Source organism: Trachemys scripta, unplaced genomic scaffold (assembly GCF_013100865.1).
Source record: "Trachemys scripta elegans isolate TJP31775 unplaced genomic scaffold, CAS_Tse_1.0 scaffold_26, whole genome shotgun sequence".
Classification (NCBI taxonomy): domain Eukaryota; kingdom Metazoa; phylum Chordata; order Testudines; family Emydidae; genus Trachemys; species Trachemys scripta.
The window spans coordinates 1973725-1986868 of record NW_023260511.1 but is presented as its reverse complement, the minus strand read 5'-3'; the positions used below and the strand labels follow the sequence as shown (position 1 = coordinate 1986868).

Below are 13144 nucleotides of genomic sequence, written 5' to 3'. Positions count from 1 at the left end.
ATTTTTAAGCCAGTCCCTTGATTTTTGAACTCTCGGAGCTGGCAATACTGCACCTGATAAAGACATAAGGCAACTGTGCTGCATGCAGAAAAGCCATTGCTTTTCCTCATTTACAGGTCAATAGCAGCCTCTGGAAACCTTAAGAAAGCTCTGGACAGGGCTAGAACTAGCATTGCAGCAACACTGGAGAGTGGCAGATCTGTCACTATGCGGACAGAAGCTGCTCCATGGAGCAGCTGGAAATGCTGTGCTCTTCCCAGTCTGTGAACCACCATCCTAAGGCATTTGAGAAGACAAGGCTCCTAGACAGTGGTTTTGTGCTGGGATTTCTTATCCCTACAACTACCTCAATACTAACTAGAGCTGGTTGGATATTTTCAGGATGGAACATTATTCTGCCAGAAAATGCCATTTCATTGAAATCAAAATGTTCCACGGGAACATGTTGATTATGATGAGATTGAAACCTGTCTATTTCCCAGCCAGCCTTCCTGGTCCATCAGCAGCCTGCCTGTCTTCTAGGCACACAGGGTGCCAAGGAGCTGGCACCTTGGACCCCAAGTTCTCTGGCTCCTCGGCAAAATTTCCTGCAGGACAGAAATTCCACTTTCTGCCCAACTCTAAGACTAGCCCATGGAATCGACCCTTCTCAATTTCCATTCCTGATCTAAGATTAAGAAAATCCCAGTCATTTCCAGGTAAAATTGAATTTAGTGATAAACATCTGTGATTTGTTGTGGTGTGCCATTGTGTTTTTAAATCTACCCCGATGGAAAGTGCTGTGAACGTTGTGATAGATCTCTCTAGCATGCAATGTATACATCCATGGCCCCCATTCCTACAAGAGCTGAGAGCCAGCTTTTCAAGCAGGGCAATATTTTCAAATGAAACCAGCTTTAATTTAAGCAACAAAATAAGCGACCAGATTTTAAAGGGTCTCAGCACTCTACTTGCTAAAGAAAGCTGGTTGGAAATTTTCCATTGAAATGTTTTTTTCAATAGAAAATGTTTTCTGTGAAATGTAAATTATCTATACAAAAATGTTAATGTTGCCTATTTCTTTTTAATTTTCCATTGAGAAAAATTGAAATGAACCATTTTGTTTTGGGATGGGTTGACACTAATGGATCCCCTGAGCTGCTGATATGTACCATGGGAGTCCCAAGACCCTGATGGATCATGGGAGATGTGGTCCATAGAGGAGAATGGGGCATGAGGCATCTGAACTACAACACTAGACGCTCAAACTGACAAAACATGAAACATTTCAATGTCATCAAATCAAAAAATTTCAGAACTTTTCATTCTTTTAAAAGTTTAGATATTTTCACTTTTTGTTCCAATTTAGGGTGAAAAACAAATATCCAAATCTCAGATTTTCCCATGAGACAAAAATTCCATTTTTAATCATCTTTAATGTGATGCTCTTTTGAAAATCTGGCCATGCATGTCACAGTGGGAGTTGAGCTGAACCCTTTTGAACATCTGGCCCTTATCTAGGTGCCTAACTGTGAGCTGAGCACTTTTGGAAACCTAGTACCAGTTAAATGTGCTGAGCCACTCTGGAAATTCAGCATTAGTGGCATCCTCGTCCTTTTATTTATGGTCTAACAGCCTGATTTTGATTTCATTTACACCAAAGTAAACCATCAGTAGCTCCAGTGTAATGACGGGAGTGACAAAGGTATGAGACTTCTATAAGTGAGAAGAGAATCAGACAGTAAGAGTGTTTCTGTGAAAGTCACATGCAAAAGTTTGTACCTATAACACGTCTACAGCCAAATAAGGGCTCTTTATTAAGACCTTACAGAGACAAAACTCCCATCAGCTTCACTGGGAAATTGAGTCAGGATTTAGCCATTTGCAAATAGAATTATTCTTTAATCCACCAAGAGGTAAATGCATGTTAACTTTAAAGGAACTAAAATCATTCTCCCTATTGCCTTCATTAATTCCTAGTTTTTCTTTTTCCATTGTGCATCAGGAGATTTTATTGTTGTTGTTATTATTTACCATTTGCATTCAGTTTCACCCAGTGTCTTCATTCAGGATTGGGACCCCACTGTGCCAGGTGCTGTACAAACCTAAAATAAAAAGCAGTCTGAAGCCTTCGTTAATTTGGGTTTCTAAATGCACTTGTTACTAATAACAGGTTCTTTATCTAGGTGGTTACTTAAAATTAATTAAAAAGATGAAATTGGTGGGACACACATAGATACCTTATAAGTTTGATTTAATACAAGCAAGTATAACTGAAACAATAGAAAATGAAATCTAGCAAGATAAGTATAAAAAAATAACCCCCTGGGTCGTGCATAGGTACAGCCTTATGGCTGGTACAGGATAAAACAATTCCCAATGCTGACATACATCATAGAGACTGTTAAACCACAAAGATAGATGAAAAAGAAAGTGGAAATCACCAAAGAGGGCTTGTTTATACTCAGGCTTTCGCCATTCAGTCATCCCTGGTGTCCCAACAACTGGCTGGATAACCGCGTTTTATTCATCCACACATGTTTGAGGTCATATCTGATAGGCGTTTGACTCTTGCACATATGTGGTATTCTTACTAACCATCTGTGGTATTCCAGCTAACCACAGTGAAGCTTCCATGAGTTAATATCTCACTTGTGTCAATTAATGCCCCGGTAGTTTTGATATGTCAATGTGGTTAAATTCATAATTACCTTGTTGCAAAAGGACCTAAAAATCTACTATTTTGTGCAATCTTGCGGTGTACTTGATCCTTGGTAGTTTATTTAACATGTGCCAAGCACATATTAAATTCCATCACCTCTGGTCAAGCACATAGGCTAGCCCTTGCTAACAACCAGGCCTCAGGTTGGCCTCACGCTAATTCTTAATCTTAAAACCTATAGCAAAGTCTGAAATACTGAATCTTTGGTGTCATCTACTTACACTACTGCTTAGCACATAGGCTTTACATTAATCAGAAACAGAGGCCCTTAAAGATCAGGTCAGAAGCCTCCAGTGAACACTCAATGAGCTTGCAATCTAAATAATTTGTTATGAATTTATCGAGTGATTTTAAGCTAATAGGTGAAGTTCTACTCCCAGCTGCACAGGCTCACTCAGGGCTGGCTCCAGGCACCAGCTTAACAAGCAGGTGCTTGGGGCGGCCAAGGGAGAGGGGAGGCTTTTTTTTTTTTTTTTTGCTTGGGGCGGCAGAAATGCTGGAACCGGCCCTGGGCTCACTGATCATAACAGCGGAGCTGGGCCAGTGGAGGACACAGCTCGTGGGTAGCCATGGGGGTTATACTGAATGAAACTATGCCTTAGGCACAATTGCACTATCGTTCTGACAGGCATTTAAATATTTTTATTGATCCTTGTCATAGGGCTGCCATCTTGGAACACCCCCTCATGGCAGGAAGATGCCTCACAGGCACCCAGCCTCAGTTCCCCCTTCTCTCAGGGCCTCAGAAATCATCCACAGAGATTTATATTCAAGAACAACCCCCCTTTCTTGGGGACTGGTATATTTAATACAAAATAAACCCAAAGCAAAGTCAAACCCAAAGTAAAGTCTCTTCTGCCTCAGTCTCCTACTGGGCACAGCCTGTCCTTCCTGAGGTCTCTGTTTCTCAGCCCTGGCCTCTGGTCTCTCCCCTTGAGCTCAGGGGGCCTGCATTTCTAGGCAGCACCTCCCCACTTCTCCCTGCCTGAACTTCCCTGCACCAAGCAGCTCCCTGTCTCTAGCTCAGACAGGGCCCACACAGCCACAACTCCAGATAGGGACAGCTAACTAGTCACAGGGGCATTGGCCTCTTTCCCATATATCTACACAGCCCTGGCAGAGAGTCTCCAAGCCCAGGTTGTCAGAATGGGGCTTGCGCTGCCATGCTAAAAATAGAGTCAGTGTCACCCTGTGACAATCTTCCTTTTTATGTACACTGAACTATTTTACATTTGTGGTCTCTGAACTCAGAGCCCTCTTGTGCTTCCCATTTCTAGGCACCGTGGAGTTTGTGTTCCTGGTTATTGAACTTCCAGCTTCTTTCTGTTGTATTCATATCTGGGTCTTCAGAATGTGCTTTTCTGTTTCATAGCAATGGGTTTCTCAGTTCCCTGGACAGCAGCCATTCAGATGATGGTGCTAGCGCTGGCCCTCCATTTCACTGCAGGTAAATTCACTGTATTTATTTTTGTTATGCACAGTGATAGTTTGCACTCACATACTAATTTCAGAAACTGTGAGCCTATCTGAATTTTTATCTCCCTTCCCATAACTGTTCATTTCCATATTGTTAGAGGCATAGCTGGTCTTTAACGTTCAATGGTGGGGGATATTGAAAATCGGTTAAAATTGTAAGCTATCACTTTGAGTTTCAGAGTTTTTTTCCTGGCCCTGCTTGCAGGCAGTAGGCTCTGTAGGGAAGTGTGTGATCTGGGTCTAGCAGCAGGCAGTCTGCAGAAAGCCAGCCTCAAGCAAGGTGGGGTTTGTTGGGCCTCTGTGTTTCAGGGAGCAGCCTGCTTTCTCTCTCTGTGTTTTTGGGTTCTTGTGTATTATCATCCTGAATTCTAAGACATAGTGCAAACTTGCAACCTTCCAGCAAGGGTATTTTATGTCTTTTTATCTGATTTCACTATTTGTATGCTGTGAATGTAACACATAGAAATACTGACTTACATTTAAGGAAATTGTTTGTTTGTCAATTTCATGGACTTTTTTTTCTGTTAGACTACTGTGGAAGTTAAGAACTTCATGAAGTTCCCAGCTGCCTCTCCTTTTTCTCTGAAGCTCAAAGAATGAGTAGAGCCCTTAACTGTAACACATTATGTGGTGCAGTTTGCACTGTAGGTATACAGCCCTCTCAGCAGGGCCGGTGCAAGGATGTTTCGTGCCCTAGGCGAAACTTCCACCTTGCGCCCTTCCCCCTCTCCAAGTCCCGCAGCAGCTCCCCCCCCCCCCCCCCCCCCGGTGGCTCCCCCCCCCCCCGCCCCCGCCCCCCCCCCCCCCCCCGCCCAGGGAGCCATGCGGCAGCTCCCCACCCCAGTTCACCTCTGCTCCGCCTCCTCCCCGAGCATGCCGTCACTGCTCCACTTCTCCTGCCTCCCAGGCTTGCGGTGCCAATCAGTTGTTTGGCACCGCAAGTCTGGGAGGGAGAGAAGCAGTGCGGGGAGGCGTGCTCAGGGGAGGAGGCGGAGCAGAGATGAGCTAGGGCCGGGAGCGGTTCCCCTGCATGCCGCCCCCACTTACTTGCTGCAGGCGGCCCTCCCCGCGCTCCCCTGCCCCAGCTCCCTCCGCCAAAATGGCAACGACGACCGTGGCGGCCGAAGTTCCAGCCACCACGGTCGCCACCAAAGAAAATGCCGCCCCCCAAATGCTAGCACCCTAGGCGACCATCTAGATCGCCTAATGGGTTGCACCAGCCCTGCCTCTCAGGCAATGTGCTGCAGACCAAGTGGTTACCAGCTGGTTAGTGGTCCAGGGTATGTGTAAGAGATACTTCTCCTGAATCTCTGAGCCCTTTGCTCCTCTCCTTTCCAAGAAGTGGAAAGAAGTATATGAGATGGAGCCCAACTGGCTAGGAGGAGTCACGTAAGCTGAAAAAAGGATTGCTATAGCTTGCATGCACCTTTATATTTTCTCTAATCCTCAACTAGCAATTAGAAAGACACATGCTCTCTTTCTTTCTTTCTCTCTCTCTCTCTCTTTCTCATATGCACACATATCTAGATACAACAGTCACTAACTTTGTTTATTTACACATTATTTTCTTCAAATGCAGCCCTGTATTTTATTTTCAAGGACACTGACATATATGGAAAGTTAGAAAGGTAGTAATAAGTAGAGCTCATTGGGCATTTTTTGATGAAACTTTGTTGTTATTGCTTAAAAGTACTTATTCATCAAAACTCAAATTGTTCAAGAACCAGCTTAAATGAATTTACCAATTCAAAAAAATGTACAGAAAAAAGTTTTGAAATTGTGAAAAATGTTTCATTTTGACCTATTCAAAATGAAAAATTCTAGTTTTCTGATTCAAAATCACTTTATTGTTTAGAAATGAAAGCCTCATTAGACTAACAAAAATTTTACTCCACCCTCAAAAAAGTCACAATCAAAGCAAGAGACAAGGAGGTAATATCTTTTTATTAATAACTTCTGTTGGTGAGAGAGACAAACTTTCAAGTCACACAGAGCTCTTTTTCAGGTCTCTCTCATCAACAGAAGTACTCACCTTGAGTACCTTTCCCAGATGTGAAGAAGAGTTGTGTAAGCTTGAAAGCTTGTCCCTTTCACCAGTATAATTGGATCCATTAAAGATATTACCTCACCCATCTTGTCTCTCTAATATCCTGGGACTGAAACAGCTACAACGATTGCATGAAATCGAAATAAAACATTTGAAAATGATCAAAATGAAACATTTTCATTCCCCTGCCCCCATGAATATTATTTTTCCCCATTTCTAGCAGAGAAAAAAAGTTCAGACTCCTAAACATTTCCCAGGATGGGAAAATCCTTTTCTACCCAGGTCTAGTAACAAGTCATTTTGGAGCTAGAGAGAGCCAGAGAGATGTAAGACATTGATGGTCATTTGAAGTCCGCATAGTCTTCAATGGCCTTTATTTGAAATACAGTTTGACCAGTCCATGTGATCCATACTTCAGGAGAAGTATCTCTTACACATACCCTGGACCACTAACCAGCTGGTAACCACTTTGACCAGTTTTGTGGAGAGCTATCCTCCTTCACTTTCAGAGTGGAGTTTGCCATTTTCAGGCCAGGCCAATTTTCCTAACCAAATTTAGGGATAGAGGTGCATATCAAAAGGCCCACAATTGAATCTAGGTTGGAATCATGACTATGCAGCCTAGTCAGGACCACATAATTCCAAAACTTCTTCACAAACTGTAGCTGCAGAGAGGGACATAGACAAACCAAGGGAAGTGCACAGACCCCATAACAAATTATGTGTCTCTTATCTTTATAGGTAACAGCCATGAACCATTGATTGTCCTGGACAATTATGAGGACAATGGGATCAGAGTCACCTGTTTTTCTGAGACGAAGTTTTCTGATGTGCAATTGTTCTGGACAGACAGTAAAGGACACAATCTTACTGGAAGTCCAATCACCCCAACCTCCGACACAGATGAGGCTCGTGCCAAAAGTTCGATCCTTCTGAAATCAGGATCTGACAATGCCATCTCCTGCAACGTAATTGATAACGTGCTAAAGACCTCAAACGAATCTACAGTTGTAATTGCAGGTAAATGAGAACTTGTATAAGTGTCTCCCAGGAGGAAAAAACACAGGTTGTCTCAAAATGATTCCAAATCTTTTAGATGAACACAATTCCCAACTCCCCCAGAAATCATCTTCATTGATCTTTTCCTCTTTTTTTTTTTTTTTTTTACACAGAACCACTACTTACAAGTATCTATAGGTAAAAAGTGAAATTATTTGAAGTATTATTATTAATAAATCTAACAATAACTCATCCTATGTGTGGAGTTGCTTGGTAGAAATTAACTCCACCAGTGAGCAGCAGTGTCTTTTGACAATTTCACTATTTAACAGACTGATGGAGAATGCCATCTCTCTCTCTCTCTGAGACCAGGTGGGCAAGGTAATAACTTTTATGGGACCAACTTCTATTGGTAAAAAAGAAAAGATTTGGAGCTTACACAGAGGTCCAAAAGGTACTCAGAGTGTCTCAGCTAAAAACAATGTGGAACAGATTGTTTAGCATATGGAGTTAACACATGTTGCAAGAGATCATTCAAGGTAACATGGGTAGTTTGCACCTCTGTAGTCATAGGATGAAAGAGGGTTAGTGGGTTACAGATTGTTGTAATAAGCCATAAATCCAGTGTCTTTATTGAGTCCATGATTTGTAGAGCTTAGCAAAGTTATGAATTTAAACTCCCAGGCTTGTCTTTTGCAGGTGTTGTGCAGGTTTCCCCTGAGGATGAGGACTGAGACGTCAGATATGGAGTGATTGTTTTGTGACAAGTGTTTGCCCATGGGTGAAATGGTGTTCTCGTCTTTTACGATTTTTCTGAGTGAGTTCTTTGAGAGCATGGTGATTGTCTCATTTCACCTACATAGTTTTATTGGGGCATTTAGTGCACTGGATGAGGTACATCACAAAAGCATGTGTGGGACCCATGGATCTTGAAAGGTGTGTTGTGATGGGTATTGATCATCTAGCAGTGGCGATATGTCTGCAAGTTTTCATCTGTTGTTTTCACAGGATCTGGTACTGCTTTAAGTTGGTGTCCAGGTCTGTGGGGAGCTTGCTTCTGTTGATGAACTTAGTAAGATTGGGAGGTTTGTTTCAAGGCAAAAAGTGAGGATTCAGGAAAGATTTCATTCAGGATGATGTTCCCATTGAGTATGTGTTGTAACCATTTAAAGATATCCCATATGGGTTCCAGTGTGGGCTGGTAGGTGACAGTGGTCAAAGGTTTTTTTCCATATCGAACCAGGTTCTCTCAGGGTATTTGGGTGGCCTGTTCCATGAGGTGATGTACTTCTCTAGTGGAGTGTCCTTGTTTAGTGAAGGCTGATTTAAGTGTGTTAAGGTGTGTACCTCAGGCTTTCTCCTCAGAACATATTCTGTGCTATCTGAATGTCTGGCTGTAAATAGCAGATTTCTTGGTGTGTTTGGGGTGTTTACTGAACCTGTCGAGGTAGGTGTTGTGATCCATGTGTTTCTTGTTGTCTGTAGGGTTCCATTGTTGAAAGTGATTGTTGTGTCCAGGATGTTGATGCTGGTGTGGGAATGTTCCAGAGAGAGTGGTCTAATCTCTCTCTTGACCATCAGCATAATATCTCATCATGGGATTTTCAAATTTGCCTCCGGGTGTTAGGAGCAAAGCATGTACTTTCAAAGGGAGCAGTGCTCCTAAATTTCTTGGACACATTTGAAAATCTCATCCTAAAGACCAAATCCATTGCACACTGAAGTCAATGGAAAGACTTTCATTGCCTTCCATGGCTGATGGTTAAGGCCTTGGAGATGGTTTTTTTCAAGAACAAGCTCCGTACTGATATAACTCTCCTCCCATTCAGATCAAAGGGAGTTCTACCAGTGACTTCAACTGGGACAGAGTTAGGCCAATACTGAATGCTTTTGAAGGTCCCACCTTGAGTGTTTATAACTTATCTCTGGATGTTATTGGAGGCCTTCATTAAGGCACCCTCTGTTTCTCTGGAATGCATGAATCTACCCGGATAATACATTGATGTATGTGTTTCTTACTCTCAGGAGGAATGGGTCTGGGACCTATAGCAACTATTCACAATATCACGGGGAAACTGTATAGCCTTTCGATGAAAATCCACCCCTTCATGCATAAGACAGTGCCTTCAATATGTCCTAGAGAGAGTTCAGATCTCATAGAATCATAGAATATCAGGGTTGGAAGGGACCTCAGGAGGTCATCTAGTCCAACCCCCTGCTCAAAGCAGGACCAGTTCCCAACTAAATCATCCCAGCCAGGGCTTTGTCAAGCCTGACCTTAAAAACCTCTAAGGAAGGAGATTCTACCACCTCTCTAGGTAACCCATTCCAGTGCTTCACCACCCTCCTAGTGAAAAAGTTTTTCCTAATATCCAACCTAAACCTCCCCCACTGCAACTTGAGACCATTACTCCTTGTTCTGTCATCTGGTACCACTGAGAACAGTCTAGATCCATCCCCCTTTCAGGTAGTTGAAAGCAGCTATCAAATCCCCCCTCGTTCTTCTCTTCTGTAGACTAAACAATCGCAGTTTCCTCAGCCTCTCCTCATAACTCATGTGCTCCAGCCCCCTAATCATTTTTGTTGCCCTCTGCTAGACTCTTTCCAATTTTTCCACATCCTTCTTGTAGTGCAGGACCCAAAACTGGACACAGTACTCCAGATGAGGCCTCACCAATGTCGAATAGAAGGGAATGATCACGTCCCTCGATCTGCTGGCAATGCCCCTACTTATACAGCCCAAAATGCCATTAGCCTTCTTGGCAACAAGGGCACACTGTCGACTCATATCTCACCTGCTTCTCATGAAGATTTAATTTAGTTTTGTCATTTTTGAAAGGAAAGCTGAATGACATGAAAGAATAATGGACACTATGAACTGTTTTGCAGATGTTTTCTTCCCTGCCACCTCCCCATGGATGACGGCCTTCATTGTGATATTGCTGATTAGCATAGCCCTGGTTAGCGCTGCGATTTATAAGCTGAAAAGTAAGTTTTCCTATTCATGTTATTTCAGAAAACACTAAAGAGTCTAAACATTGTGATATGAAAGAACTTGGGTAGAAGATGTGACTCATTCCCATGTACAGCCTGTGCCCCATGCAAACCATCCAAAATTGCTCAGTGAGGCTGTTCGGGCTAGATTCACAAAGAAACAGGCGAGGGGACGCTCGCAACCTCTAACTTTCAGGTGCTTGGATAATCAATGGTATTAACAAAGCATGTGTGAGGTGCCCAGGCTCCCTGTATAGTGAATGGAGAGAGGTAGGCACCTCAGAATGGGATTCACACAAGCCAGCCCTCTGCACATATCTTCACTTAAATCAGCCGGTGGGTGGTGCCATGCCAAGGGGTGTGTGCTGAGCCCTGCCCTTCACTTGGAGAAAAATGCCTAAATACAGGCTTCAGGGAGGCACCTATCTCTGCTTATCATTCTCAGCTCCAAACTCTTTCTAGCTGTCATGTGCCTTCGCTATGTTAGCAATAAGCTGGAGGGAGGAGCTCCATTGTAACTTTTAGCCCAGTGGCTATGGTACTCATGTGGGATGTTGGAGAGCCCTGGTTTAAGTCCTCCCCGACACCAGATGGGGAATAAGGGATTTGGCACCTCTCCAGTAAATGCCGTAACTACTGAGCTATAGAATATTGTGATGTGAGCCTTTCTCAGTCTTTCCTGTTGAAGCTCTTGCACTGTAGACTAAAAAATGAAAGAATCATTGGGCCAGAGAGATAAAGCAAACATGAGAATGACTCTGTAGCCTGGTGGTAGCGCATACTCACTGGAGTGATGGGAGACCCCAGGATGAGTTCCCTCCACTCCAATGACTTTTTTATTATTATTTATCCAAAGTGGAGCAGCTTCAGTGGGAAAGATTGAGTGTGCCCCATCTCAGGATTTCCCATAGCCCACTGGTTAGGGCATTCACTTGAGAGGTAGCAGAACCCTGTTTAAATCCCATTCCCCCCTGATGTGGAGGCGCGAAGGACAGGGCCGGGCTTTAGTAAGGGGTCTCCCATATCCCAGGTGAGAGGGCCTGATCCAATAGGCAAGCTCTGAACATGCTTACCAGATTGGGTCCTGCATGTGAGGTAGGCAGAGGAATGTCTATCTTTCCCTGGTGCTGAGGGAAGTTTGAGTGCAAAAATTTAGGCGCCGAGCGAGTTTAGGTGCCAACAGGGTTTGGGGACAGCTGAGCAGGGGTTTAGTGAATCCCACTGGCGCCTGATTCTGGGTTTTAGGTGCCTAAAGTGGCAGTTAGCGCCTAAGTCCCTTTGTGAATCTAACCCTTCATGTAGTAACAATTGTAAGAGTTCTGCATGATTAGCCTCTCTATCACCAGGCTCATAGCATCTCAAAATGGTAGAGAACCTTGACCACCATGCTGGGTTTTTTACTTTATTTTTATTACACTTAGACAATGATAATACATGAGACCAGACAGTCTTATGGCACATAGATGTCGAACAACATGTAGGAAAGGAAAAAACAACTACAACATATGTATTACCTGTTACTATATCGTAAATCCCGACCATTCTTCATAACTTGTGACATTGAACAGAGCTTTGTGCACTAGGAAATGGGCTGAGTGGAAACACTGATTTCACCTAGCTTACCAAACAGCTACTGCATTCATCAGTGCCTTCGGGGAGTCGTGAGTTGCCCATTTTTCTTGAGCACTAGTTTTAATTGTTAGTGTGGATCAGCTCTGACTTGTGCGATGGTTACTTGAGAAATCACACATTTCCAGTCCTGTGTGATTTATCAAATACGACCCCTGTGAAGCACACAGAGCCATAATATGAAGTTAAATTGTCTCCTTTTTAAAAAATCATCATTTTATTTATTTAATTACTTTTTCAGAAAATAATGAAACAACTGCTCTGGCTGGTAAGTNTGGGATGGAACCTTAAACAGCTTAAGTTAGTTAACATAATAAAGTTTTTTGTTTGTTTTACATTTATTTTTGTTTTCAGTAACCCAAATTTAATACACAGATTAACTTAGTTTGTTTACAATGTAGTAGGGACCAAGTCTTTTATAACACAAGCTATACCTTTTCAATCAATTCTGTGAGCAGGGCCTGCCTCTTACTCACAACTTAACTTTGTTTTATAGCAGCAAGATTTTAACTACTTTAGCCCAGGCCTCAGGCCTCATACCAGGCCTCTGATATCTGGGCTTATGTCTGAAACATGGGCTTATGTTTCAGGCCATATTCCTACTACACCTTCCATTGATGCAGAGATGGAGCTCATGATGGACTTTATATTTGCTGACCGGAGCACCCCTCCCTCATAGAACAGTCTGCTGCACAGCCATAGCCAGAAGTATCCCTGCTGAAAATGCAGAGCTTCTAGTGCAATCTAATAGAGATTTAAACCTAGGGTTGCTGGGTGTCTGCCGACCAGGCCATTAAAAGTCCGGTTGGCGGTGCTGCAGGTTTAAGGCAGGCTAATCCCTGTCTGTCTTGGCACCACGCTGTGCCCTGGAAGCGGCCAGCAGGTCCAGTTCCTAGGCAGGGGTGCCCGGGGCTCTATGCACTGCCCCCGCTCTGAGCACTGGCTCCGTACTCCCATTGGCCAGGAACCATTGCCAATGGGAACAGGGGAGCGCAGTGCCTGCAGGGGAAAGCAGCTCGCTGGGACTTCTGTCATCCCCCCCATGCCTAGCACCCGGACCTGCTGGCTGCTTCTGGGGCACAGAGCGGAGCCAGGACAGATAGGGACTAGACTGCCTTAGACCTGCTGCACCACTGACTGGGAGCCGCCCAAGGTAAGCCTGTGCCCCAATGCCGAACCCCAGACCTCTGCCCCAGCCCTGAGCCCCCCACCAAACCCGGAGACCTGTCCTGCACCCCAAACCTCTCAGCCCTTGCCCCACCCCAGAGCCCGCACCCCCTCCCACACCCCTAACACCT

General features: G+C 43.9%; 1 protein-coding gene across 1 annotated transcript; it reads left to right on the top strand.

Annotated features, from left to right (window-relative positions):
- The first annotated feature begins 382 nt into the window (after positions 1–382).
- LOC117870311 lies at positions 383–12525 on the top strand. The gene is made up of 6 exons (XM_034757413.1): positions 383–698; positions 4074–4148; positions 6966–7244; positions 10113–10211; positions 12088–12114; positions 12437–12525. Exons 1-6 carry the CDS (start codon positions 383–385, stop codon positions 12523–12525), a joined length of 885 nt encoding a protein of 294 aa, XP_034613304.1.
- Positions 12526–13144: the final 619 nt, after the last annotated feature.

Bases quoted from the DNA above. Each gene is read 5' to 3' on its own strand.
- LOC117870311 (XM_034757413.1), top strand. From the start codon at position 383: ATGGAACATTATTCTGCCAGAAAATGCCATTTCATTGAAATCAAAATG. The intron at 7,245-10,112 runs GTAAATGAGAAC...ACTGTTTTGCAG, and splicing joins ATCTACAGTTGTAATTGCAG to ATGTTTTCTTCCCTGCCACC. The intron at 10,212-12,087 runs GTAAGTTTTCCT...TTACTTTTTCAG, and splicing joins TGCGATTTATAAGCTGAAAA to AAAATAATGAAACAACTGCT.